At 41.1% G+C, this 12,076-nt stretch overlaps 1 protein-coding gene across 1 annotated transcript in view; it reads right to left on the bottom strand.

Moving 5' to 3' along the window:
* Window positions 1-12,076, bottom strand: part of acbd3 (acyl-Coenzyme A binding domain containing 3) — a 38,820-nt gene that overhangs the window by 18,348 nt on the left and 8,396 nt on the right. The window contains exon 2 of the mRNA XM_048597444.1: window positions 8,315-8,456. Within this exon, the coding sequence (XP_048453401.1) occupies window positions 8,315-8,456 (142 nt within the window). The remainder of the gene's footprint in view (window positions 1-8,314; window positions 8,457-12,076) is intronic.

Below are 12,076 nucleotides of genomic sequence, written 5' to 3'. Positions count from 1 at the left end.
ACAAGCGAGTCAAGGGTCATGGGGACTGATAAGAACGTGGTGTTTAAGCAACAGTCAGAACAGCCTTAATGTGTGAAAAGTGGAGCAAATAGGATGACCAAATGGCCTCCTTCTGCTCCCAATTCTTGCGATCTCTAATCTCTTGGCTTTTAAGTTAGTATCAGACAACACAAATAACTTGGTTGTGGATTATCCTACAGAACAAAGAGTATGAAATACAGAGCACTTTCCTTTATTTGTTCTTAGGACATCGCTAGGCTAGTATTTCTTCGCCTGGCCCATAATGGCCGCGGAGCATCTCTGCCTGGCCTGCCTGTAAAGGCCAGCCTAATCTCCTATTCACTGCCCATTTCAACTCCAACCACCCCCCCAGCGCGCGCACGCGCGCGCACACACACACACACACACAAACTCCCCCTCCAACACGTCCGTCCTTGGCCTCCTCCAGTGTTGCAGCATGTCTTAGCCTGCATTTATTGCTCAACTCTAACTGCATTCAAAGTGAGCTGCTTCCTCGGCCAGCTCAAAGTGGTTAGTAGTCAGCCGTTACATGTAGACTAGGTAAGGATGGCAGATTTTTTTCCCCCCTGAAGTATATTAATGTATCAGATCGGTTTTTATTACAGTTGCATGATCATTAATGCAACAAGCTTTAAATTCAAGGCTTAACAATGGAATATAATTTCACCAGAGTTTTACCTTACAGATGATGGACAGGCTTTGGGAAATCAGCCATTCACTGCAAAATTCTCAGCCTTCGACATGTTCTCGTCAACACAGTATTTAAAGGCTGGTCCAGCTAAATTCTGCTCAGAATACTGCAGGTGACAATTGGCCAGCTTCAGTATAACCTTAGGGTGTAATCTCAAAATGGACTGGAGGGGTACACTGGAACAGGAATAGGCTGTTTTTCCCTTCAGTGTTGTTCTACCATTCAATGAGATCACGGCTGATCTGTGGCTCATCTCCACATAGGCCACAGAAGGAAATAAAATGCAACCGGAGCAACCATCAGCTCTCCATCCATAGTTCTGAAATGTTAGCTGTACACTCAAAGTGCTGAAATCCAACATGCTTATCATAACATCTCCCTGGAAGGTGCAGAATCATCATGGTTCACCAGCTGTCTAGTTGAGTATCTAGCCCAATGCCACACCTGGTGACCAATTGTGCCTTCTTCCCTTCTGCCTGCTTATGGCAAATAAGACTAATTAAGATGTTGGAAAGTAGAGGTTTGACCATGATTAGTGCTAGGATGGAGATTTGAGACAGCAAGAAAGGAAATGACAATGTATTTCAGAAATAGAATACAGCTGGGCTTGCAGCATACAGCTGAAAATACAAGTTCCTGTTCCCCCTTAAACACAGATCGTGCATGAGACACAAAGGACAGGTATTCAAACTGGCCTCTGGACTACAGCAGGCTGGCAAGGCTAGACTTTTACCTATTTAAGACTAGCATTCCCTGCAGCATCTTGAGATTTCTATATTCCTTAATCTTCATTGCGGTTGTAATCCACTTTGTTTTTATTTCAAAGTCACATAAAAACAACCCTACAAAGGCCCAGATATCCTGTGGGCAGCTGGTGTTTTTTTTATGGTTAAATTGGGACAGGGGATTTTCTAAAGATGCATCAAATTTTGTAAAGTCTGAATTGAAGAAGTCTGAAAACCACTGTTGTAGGGTTGGTGGTTCACATCAACACACAAAGGATTGATGTTGGGTTCAACGCTCAGTTTCATCCACGCAAAAGTTAATCAATTTTAAAAAGTTGCTCCACTAATCAGTCAACCCACAGCCACAAAACCAAAGCAACACTAACATTCTACCAGCAAAGTAGTGCATTTCCTGGGCCTCTCATCCAGCACAAAATGCAGGAAATACTTAGCTCTCTGGCAGCATCTGTGGAGAAAGAAACGGAGTTAATATTTAGATCAGTGATCTGAAATGTTAACTCCAGTTCTCAGCACAGAAATATATTGTTCTCTACACAGGAATATATTGTTCTCTGTTAAAAATTACTCAGCAATGATAATACAAACTAGCCATTTGAGTTGTGCTGAGCTTCCCTCTGCCTTGTCTCATCTCATCCTTTCAGCAGAACCGTCTATCTCATATCACATCATGGATTTACCTAACTTCCCCTTAAATGCACCTGTACTCATTTCAATTCCACACGTGATAGCAAGTTCCACACTCTAACCACTCTCCGGAAAAAGATGACTCCCCTGAATTCCCTTTTGGTTTTATTAGTTAAAAATCCTTATCTTTATGGCTACTAGTTTTGAGTCATTACATTTTCTCTATGCCAACCCCAATAATTCATTTCACAACTCTCTCAGGTCACCTCTCAATTTCAGTGTTTTGACAGTGACTACATCCCAGATCCGGCAGTGTTCCAGCAAATTTGCAAGGTTCTTGTTTTAGAATCAACTGTACTCTATTGTTTTATAAGAGAGCACTCCCTAACAACACATTCTGTGCCTCCCATCCCAGAGTCAGACATTGAGTAGGAACACTGAATGAAAGCTAAATAAAGCAAACACCTCAACTGATGTTCATTCATACCTACATCAATATACTCAACCTGGTGTGCTGGAATTCGAACATATGCAAATTCACTGAAGCAGTCAGTAGCCAAATGCAACAAGACCTGGAAAACATCCAGGCTTGGGCTGATGAATGACAAATAACATTCACACCATGCAAATGCCAGGTAATGACCAACTCCAACAAGGGAGAACTCAACTATCAGCCCCTAACATTTAATGGCATCAGTACTGCCCCACTATCAACATCCTGAGGGTTATTACTGGCCAGAAACTGAACCGAACCGAACCGAACCAGTCATACAGACATGATGGCTACAAGAACAGGACAAAAGCTAAGAAGTTATCTGGGAAGTAATTTACACCTATCTCTTCAAAGTCCAACCACCATCTGAGTCAGGAATATGATGAATATGCGCAACTTGATTGAACGAATGCAGCTCCAACAACACAACAAGCATGCCACGATCCCGCTGGAATGGCAGGCCTTATAAAACCTTCAATGTTCACTTCCTCCAGTGTGCACAAAGATGCACTGCAGTAACTCTAAGGCTCCCTGGACTGCACCTTCCAAACCCACAACCAGTGCCACCCTGAAGGACAAGGGAAGATGATGTCTGGGAACATCACCACCTTCAAGTTCCTCTCTAAGCCACACACCACCCTGACTTGGAATTAGATTCACTGGCTCAAGATCTTGGAACTCTCTTCCTAACAGGACCATGGGTGCACCTACATCCCAAGGATTGCAGTGCTTCAAGCAGGCAGCTCACTCCCACCTTCTTGAGGGCAATTAGGGAAGGGAACTAATAGCCAGCAACACCCTTGAATGAATTTAAAAATTATCGCAAACAAATACATCATTTTTCCTTATACTAAAGGTCTTTTAAAATGCTTATACATTTACTTATTGTCAATTGTTTGGTCACTCCTGTCAGCAATCTGCTTGTTTTTGAATAGCTCAATGAGACAAAGTTGCTTTATGAGGCAGAATCAAAATTCAATTTATTCAAATCTGAAGATCCTCCAAGCACTGAATCTTAGCTGTTAGTCAGAGTTGGTCAGTCTGCTATCTTTGGGATCTACAGTCTCATTTATTGATAAGAGAACTTAAACAAACCAAGATAATGGAGATTATTATTTTCTGTCCAGCAATGTGGTTTGTCATTCCTGATGCACTGAATATGACCTGGGATCTAAAAGGGTTGCAAGGTAGCCAAAAGAGAATATTGTATTCTCCAGAGATACTTTGATCAAATGAGTGTGTCAGAAAAACAGACTTTTAAAAAAAATTGGAACATTCCAATTTTTGTGCATCCTCTTTTCCTAGTGGATATACAAATTCACAATTACAGACAAATTACTTGCTGAAACGCAGTCAAATTGATGACTTGAAGTGACGATGTACACAAAATTGAAATGAAAAAGGAGATCCAAACAAAAGTGACTTCAAACTAAAATGTAAGGATGAGGGCATTAGAACCCAGATGCAAACAGATTGAAAAACAAACGATTGTTGAGCGGTTCTTCACAAGCAGTGACAAACAAGGATAAAGTAGTGACAAAAAAAAAAAAAAAAAAAATCGCTGGATTCATATTAGCAATAAAATGGGATAAGCTGACGATTGATGGTGAGGGGATTAGGAAATTGTAAGGTCTAACTAAGTTATTCAACTTTATTTATCTTGTGAATACGGAGAACAAATAGTACACAGTACAGTCGGACGAGTTGGACTTGAAAGTTAAATAGCTTCTGAAATGCACTACTCGGCAGAGGTGCACAGGGCTGTGCACAGTATATGAGTAACTGTTGTGAAAAGACTGCAAGATACACTTGCAAGCTACACAGCGGAACATAATATTCACAGGATATGAATGGTTTTCAACCAGAAAGCAACCAAGTAGAAACACCGCTCTTCTTCAAATAGAATCTTTATGTCAACTTGAACGGGCAGCTAAGGGTTTGCTTTAACCTCTCACCTCTAACAAGAAGCACTGCCTTAGCATGCAACTGAAGGATCATCCCAGATTGTGTTAAGGTCTAGAGTTGGACTTGAAAACCAATAACTTTCTGACATTGATTCAAAGTGATAGCCAGGGGTTAGGACAAAAATGACACCAGGTTATAGTCCAACAGGATCGTTTGACAACCCAAGCTTTCAGAGGCTCGCTCCTTCTTCAGGTGTCATTGAGAGAGTGGCATCAGACACAGAATTTATAAGCAAAAGATGAAAGCGTCATAGAATGATACAAATGTGTTGAACAGACCTAAGATGGCTGTTAAATCTTTAATCAGTTAGAAAGGATTAATATGCAAATTCCAGAATTTCTTTCAAGTCACTGCCCTGAGATAACTAAAGGTTTTCTCAGTTCCATCAGTATACCAGAGGTGACATCCCAGGTCAAACATTTAGGTGGGAGGCCTTGTTTAGAATTTGGCTGTGTATTAACTTCAAGTCAAACTGGTTTTATTTCCAAAGCAGAAATTTATAAAATGCCACGTTCATGGTCTACAAATTGTGTGCTTTTTGAACAAAATAAAACGCATCTGCAAATGCAAATTCACACACACACGAGAGAGAGACAGGAGAAGGGGCCGAGTGTGTGTGCGTGCGTGTGCAATTGTGCAAGCTTGAGAGAGAGGGTGTGTGTATGAGGGTCTGTGTATGTGTGCATGAGAGGGTGTATAGTGTGGTGGAGTCACCTGTAGTACGACATGAACGCAAGACCCCCGTTGAGGCCGTCCTCCTGGGTACCAAACTTGGTTATCAGCCTCTGCCCGGCGACTATGTTTATGCGCATCCCGAAGTCTGCCTTGGATGACATTTACCCCAAGATCCGAGGTTGAAGGTCTCTTTCTCCCTTCTCTCCCCCTCCACCCCACCCACCCACCCACCCACCAATCACTCTCTCTCTCAGTCTCTCACACACACACACAGGAAATAAAACAAGTCTGACTCCAAATTGTTACACTGCCAGATTCTAAACAAGGCCTCATACCCAAAGTGCATTGTCTGACCTGGGATGTCACCTCTGGTATACTGAGGGAGCTGATAAAACCTTTAGTTATCTCAGGGCAGTGCCTTGAAAGAAACTCTGAAATTTGCATATTAATCCTTTCTAACTGATTAAAGATTCTACAGCCATCTTAGGTTTGTTCAAATCATTCGCATCAGTTCTATGACCCTTTCATCTTTTGCTTATAAATTCTGTGTCTGATGCCACCTCTCTCACTGATGCCTGAAGGAGGAGCGAGACTCCAGAAGCTTGTGTCTTCAAATAAACCTGTTGCATTATAACCTGGTGTCGTGTGATTTTTTGACCTTGTCCACCCCAGTCCAACACTGGCACATCCACATCACTAGGGTTAGGAAATAGATAGGAAGTTATATAGAAAGGCACAAACCACAAGTATTTTCTTTTAAGGAACAGAAAAATACATTAAAAGATTTTACATAAAATAATAGAAAGTGCAGTTAATGTCAGCTTGCATCTGAGGAGACAAATCCAAACAGAAACAATGAAAAGTCATAAATCTGAAAAACGAACTCTTTTCTCTCTCCACAGATGCAGACCACCTTGCTGTGCATTTGCAGTTATCATTAGGATTCCCATCATTTGCAGTATTATGCTTTTGTCAAGGGTCTGATCTGCACAGCAGAGGGACACAAGTTGGTCAATGAGTTAATCAGTGATGGTGAAAGCTCAACTTGTATGATGTGCCTGCCCTACAATACAAAAGTTAAGCTAATCTTTGATAGGAGGAATCTCAGAAGCCCACTGTATGCCACTCAATCTACAGCAAGTGTTGCTGAGCCATCCCTGGAATTCAATCAACAACTTGTATTTATGTAGCACCCTTAACATATTAAAATGCCCAAAGCAATTCACAGGAAAACAATGAAGATTGGTTAAGCCACATAATGAAATAGTGGAACATAATCAGAAAAAGCTTATGAGACAAAGAGGCAGAATTAAGACTTTCTGAAGAGTGTTCTGCCTATGCATGAACATTTGTGCATGCGTTTGGGGATGCACGAATGGGGACATGTGGGGTTGTGGCGGGCCTGTGTATGTGCACATTCAGGGCATGGAGGAAGTGGGGGGGTTGTTGGTGTGTGGAGGAAGGTTCCACAGCTTAGGACCAACTCAGCAAAATGCTGACTGCCAACAGAGCTAGCATGAAAATGTGGACTGTGCAAGAGATCAGAATTCAGGGAGTTCAGAAATGAGAACATCAAATACATAGCACCTAAAAGGAGGTAAAAAAAAAAAAAAAATGTCAGGTCAGCTTTCTGGATGGAACTTTACATCACTGCTCCTGTTCTCAGAGGAGGTCCTAATGGACACTGAGGACATGGACTTTAGGAAGGCATTTGTTAAGGTATCTCATGGCAGGCTGGTACAAAATGCAGTCTCATGGGATCAGGGGTGAGCTGGTTTGATGGAAGCAAAACTGGCTTGGTCATAGAAGACAGAGAGTAGCATTGGAAGGTTGATTTTCAAAATGGATAACAGTAACTGGTGGTGGTCCACAGGGATCAGGGCAGGGATCTTTGTTGTTTGTAATATATATAAAAATGATCTGGAGAAAAATGATTAGTAAGTTTGTGGATGACACCTAAATAGGCAAAGATGCAGATAGTGACAAGGATTGCCAAAGGATACAACAGGATAGACTGCAGATTTGGGCAGAGAATGGCAGATGGAGTTTAATCTGGACAAATGCGAGGTGATGCATTTTGGAAGATCAAATTCAGGTGCTAATTATACAGTAAATGGCAGCGCTCTTAGCAGCATTGACTTGCAGGGATCAGGACATCCAGGTCCACAGATCCCTTAAAGTGACAACACAGGCGGATAAGGTGATCAAGAAGGCAAACAGTACACATGCCTTCATCAACCAGGGCAGTGAATGTAAAAGTTGGCAAGTTATGTTATAGATGCATAAAACTTTAGTTAGGCCACATTCAGAATATTGCATATAGTTCTGGTCGCCACACTACCAGAAGAACGTAGATCCTTTGGAGAGGGTGCAGAGAACGTTTACCAGGACGTTGCCTGGTCTGGAGGGTTTAGGTTACGAGGACAGGTTGGATAAACTTGGATTGTTTTCATTGGAAAGACAGAGGCTGAGGGGCCACCTGTTAGAGGTCTACAAAATTATGAGATGTATAGATAGTGTAGATAGTCAAAGGCTTTTTCCCAAGGTGGAAAGGTCAACCCACCAGAGGACACAGGTTCAAGGAGACAGGGGGCAAACTTAAAGAAGTGTGGGGAAAATTTTTCACCCAGAGGGTGGTGGGTACCTGAAACGCACTGCCAGTGAAGGTGGTGGAAGCAGGCACATTAGCAATGTTTAAGGCGTATCTTGATAGACACATGAACGGGAGGTGAACAGAGGGGTAGAAACTGCATAGGGGCAGCAAGTAGTGGGTCTAAATAAGAATTAGGAATCGGCGCAAGCTTGGTGGGCTGAAGGGCCTGTTCCTGTGCTGTATTGTACTGTATAGTATATTGTATTGTAAATGTTGTACAGCATTGTTCATTATAGGTTCAACATTTTCTGTTTTGCAACCCATTAGCTTTCCAGGTTTATTGTATTCATGACTTTAAAATTCAATTGTTACATTAAAATTCACTTAATGTTCCATTAAGTAGAAGAAATTAAATCACAGCATTTTGTTTAAGATAGATCAAGTTATCTGGTGAATGCTACAGTTGGGAAAATTGTTATTTCAGACTTCTATTAGGTCACAATTACCTTCTATCATTACCAAGAACATCAAAGAAGCCAACTTCCGGGCAAGAATCAGGGCTGCAAGGACCAACTGTGATCTGTTTATGCAGGGCGACAAATTTCAATTTCTCTTCATATGTCGGGTGGAAAGCTTTACCGTCTTTTTCTGCAAATGGAATGATAAAAAAAATTACTCTCAAATCAATGGACCTGTCCGCTGTTTTATTTACATTCTGGCCTTCACCAATTACCATAGTTCACAGTAATGAAAGCAACATTTTTTTTGGAAGCTCAACTGTCAAGTACTGCTTACACCTTGCCCTAGGCCGGTGGTGATTACTCAAGTCCTTTACCTCTTCCGCAAGTAGCAAATTCCCATTGTGTCACAATTGATATTTACTAAGTGAACACTAGCACATCCTCACAATAGAGGAAATGGCAGAGAAACACAAAGGTTTAACCAATTCCTTTCACTTCTGCTAGATGCCAAGATAAACAGTCTTTGACTGTAATCCCCACAGAGCAAGAAAGAGTGAGCAAAGCACTGAAACCAAGCTCCGTTAATGTTATACATAGGTGGGTGGAGGCAAATGACTAATCCCCAAACTTTGCTTTTGCACATAGAGTCAAAGAGATATGCTTGAGTTTCCAATCGTCCTAATAATCGGATCCTGAAAGACAGAGCATGCAAGAACAGTCGATCTGTGGGTCACATCATGAGAGGGCTCAAAGTCTAAATTAACCTTAATTATTTTTATGTATGAGTGAAAACAAAGGCTTGAAGGAGGGTCTGGATAATGTTACAGCTTTTTTTTAAAATACCTTTTTCTACCTCTCCAACACTCTACTGTTCTCTTTCAGGAGGTTTAAGGGGAAACCGGGAAGAACGGGAGAAACAATGCAAGAAGTCTATGAGGGAGAATAGTTTCAAAAGTACAACCAGATTTTAGAAGAGTGAAGTTAGCAACTCTCCTCTACATACAGCGTGGTGGTAGTTTGGAATTGCATTTCCCCCAGCAACTTCTCCAACAAGAATCAATGTCAGTAAGGCATTCCTTACAGTGTTACAATGAATTCTTGTGTTGTTAGGCCCCCACCCAGAACATTACACTTTGCCCACTCTTTCTTGCTCTGTAGGGAATATTTGAACATTACTACAAATACAGTACCTAAGATTATTTTTGAAATAATTTTCAATCTAGGTATTGAGATTGAACAACATCTAAAGCAACTGATAATGGATTCACATCTCACTCCAGAGACTTAAGACAAAGTCTAGGTTGGCATATCAATGCAGGACTGGTGGTGGAGCCATCTTTTGGATGAGACATTAAGCAGAGTTTAACCTCCCCGTCAGATGGGCAAAAAAGATCTGTAGTATAGTTTCAAAATAAGACAAGTGTTTTCCATGCTCTCATAGCCAATAATTACTCTGCAACAAACAACAACCCCATATCTAGTCATTACCATTTCTTGCAGTTTGCCAGATCTTGCTGTATGTAAATTGGCTACATTTCCTATTCTTCATCACCGTAAAGCACTTTATGATCCTCTAAAGTTTTGATTGATGCTAGATAAACATAAGCTTTGTCTTGCTTACTGGTCCAGTAACAAAACCACTGCATCACAAAAGCTTAGTGTCCAGTGATAGTTCACCTCTTAATGTAACATAAGATGTTTTGCTGCTGTTCAATATTCTCAGAACTGTCAGTGTCTAGGAAACCTGACAATGCACACAATTCAGAGCACATCTGAGCCCGAGATCCATTTCAATTGTCTAATTCATCAACAGACCTAAAGCACCAAGTTTCACAATGTTTTCACAAAGCTTTCTAAATGTCACTTATCAATGAGAAGCCTCTGCTTGTTCTTAAAAGGCATGAAATTAGCAACAGAATTGTCAAAGAACACCAAGCTGAGCATTTGTAAAGGTTAGATTTAGAATGGAGCACAAAGTTCTACAGGTAGTGATATTTTGAATATACAAATTCAGATGTGGGCGGGAGGTGGGGGGGAAGGGAAAGGAAAAATAAAATGAAACTATTTCAGTCATTTTCTGGGATTTTAGAAGTGTGTTGAGTCAAAATGCACTGGTCAGACAGATTAAGGGATAATTTGATCAAGGTAGATAGCTTCATTCATTTTTAATTTAACAATTTTGAAAGTATATAATTTAATTGCCTTAGACAGTCCCTTGGGATTGAGGATGACTCACTTCCAATCCCAATCGATGGGTAATATATTTCTGCAAGTTAAATATCATGGAGGCATGGAATTAATCTACAGAATAGACAGGAAACTGCTCAACCAAAGCAAAATCACGCCAACTTCAGTCTCTGAGCTTCAGCATGTCATGAACGGGTGTGTGTGTGAACATTCAGAAACTGAGCTCCTTGTCACTGTTGAATCCTTCTCAAAAGTATATGAGTAAATAGAGAAGTGCGTTGGTTCAAAGTCAGCCTTCACTGAGAAGTGTTTGTTGTGGTTTCATTGGTAAGGGTCACAGTTTGCACGATGTGGAATAGATAAAACTGGTGACAAATTTTTGGAGCATCTAAATTTGAAAAGGATAATCTGCGAATCTTCACTTTTGTAAAAGACCTGGTGGTGCTATTCCTTACATGTGTCATACAATGAAGATGGTATTTGTAGTGTTCTGTGACTCAGGAATGGGCTTTTCACCCACTGGGAAGAAGTAGTTGAGAAAACTTTGAATTTATATCATTCATAGTCAACCATTGAAAGTACAGCAATTCAGTTAGAACACGAGAGTTTTCAGACAAAGACAAGGCAGGATGAATAGCCCCTTTGAGTGCCACCATGACAGACGGACTGCAAGTACAGAAATACAGGGTGACATGTACAATCTCTTCTCCAAAGCCATGAACTGTGGAATAATACAGACAATTTGATCCATCATTCCTATGCCATTTAATCAGGCCCATTCTGTTGCTCTTTAAAATTGAGGGCTTTTGGAGGAGTACGGTAGAGGCACGATACCACTACAAAGGAAACAGAACCAGCATTATCAGAAACATAAGGAGGGAGATGTGGGGAGTTGACCAGTGGCCAACAGATGCTCAACGCGCTACTTCTCTCTTCCTCCGTAAGAACACCACCCCCAAGTTACTGTTCTTCATTCAGAAAATCAGCATGGGTAAGTCCAAAACTAGAGGGCAAAAGTTTAAGGTGAGAGGGGCAAGATTTAAAAGGGACTGAAGGGGCAACTTTTTCACACAAAGGGTGGTGCATGTATGGAATGAGCTGCTACAGGAAGTGGTGCAGGCTGGTACAATTACAACAGTTAAAAGGCATTTGGATGAGTATATGAATAGGAAGGGTTTAGAGGGAGATGGGCCAAATGCTGGCAAGTGGGACTAGATTAATTCAGGAATCTGGTCGGCATGGATGAGTTGAGTCTAAGGGTCTGTTTCCATGCTGTACAGCTCCATGACTTTATCAGTCTAACTCTACCCTAGGTAGGGTATGGTTGTAAGGGAATCAGAGGGTCACTAAAGTCAGTCATGAGATTTCCTCCACTTACGCTACTCTCTAGCAGGAATGACTAACAATAAGCAAAAAACAAAAACAAACTGCTGGAGAAACTCAGGTGTGGTAGTATCCGTGGAGAAAAAGCAGAGTTAATGTTTTGGGTCCAGTGAACCTTCTTCAGGACATTTTCATTTTATTATTTTGTATTAACAAAAAGGACAATCATTGTCAATTTGCCATGGACTACTGGGATAGGACAAGGGGACCCTAGTTTAAATTAGTGAAATTATGAAA

This window comes from Rhincodon typus, chromosome 5 (assembly GCF_021869965.1).
Source record: "Rhincodon typus isolate 14 chromosome 5, sRhiTyp1.1, whole genome shotgun sequence".
Lineage (NCBI taxonomy): Eukaryota > Metazoa > Chordata > Chondrichthyes > Orectolobiformes > Rhincodontidae > Rhincodon > Rhincodon typus.
Note: the sequence above shows the minus strand (reverse complement) of the source record. Positions and strands in the feature narration are given on the sequence as shown.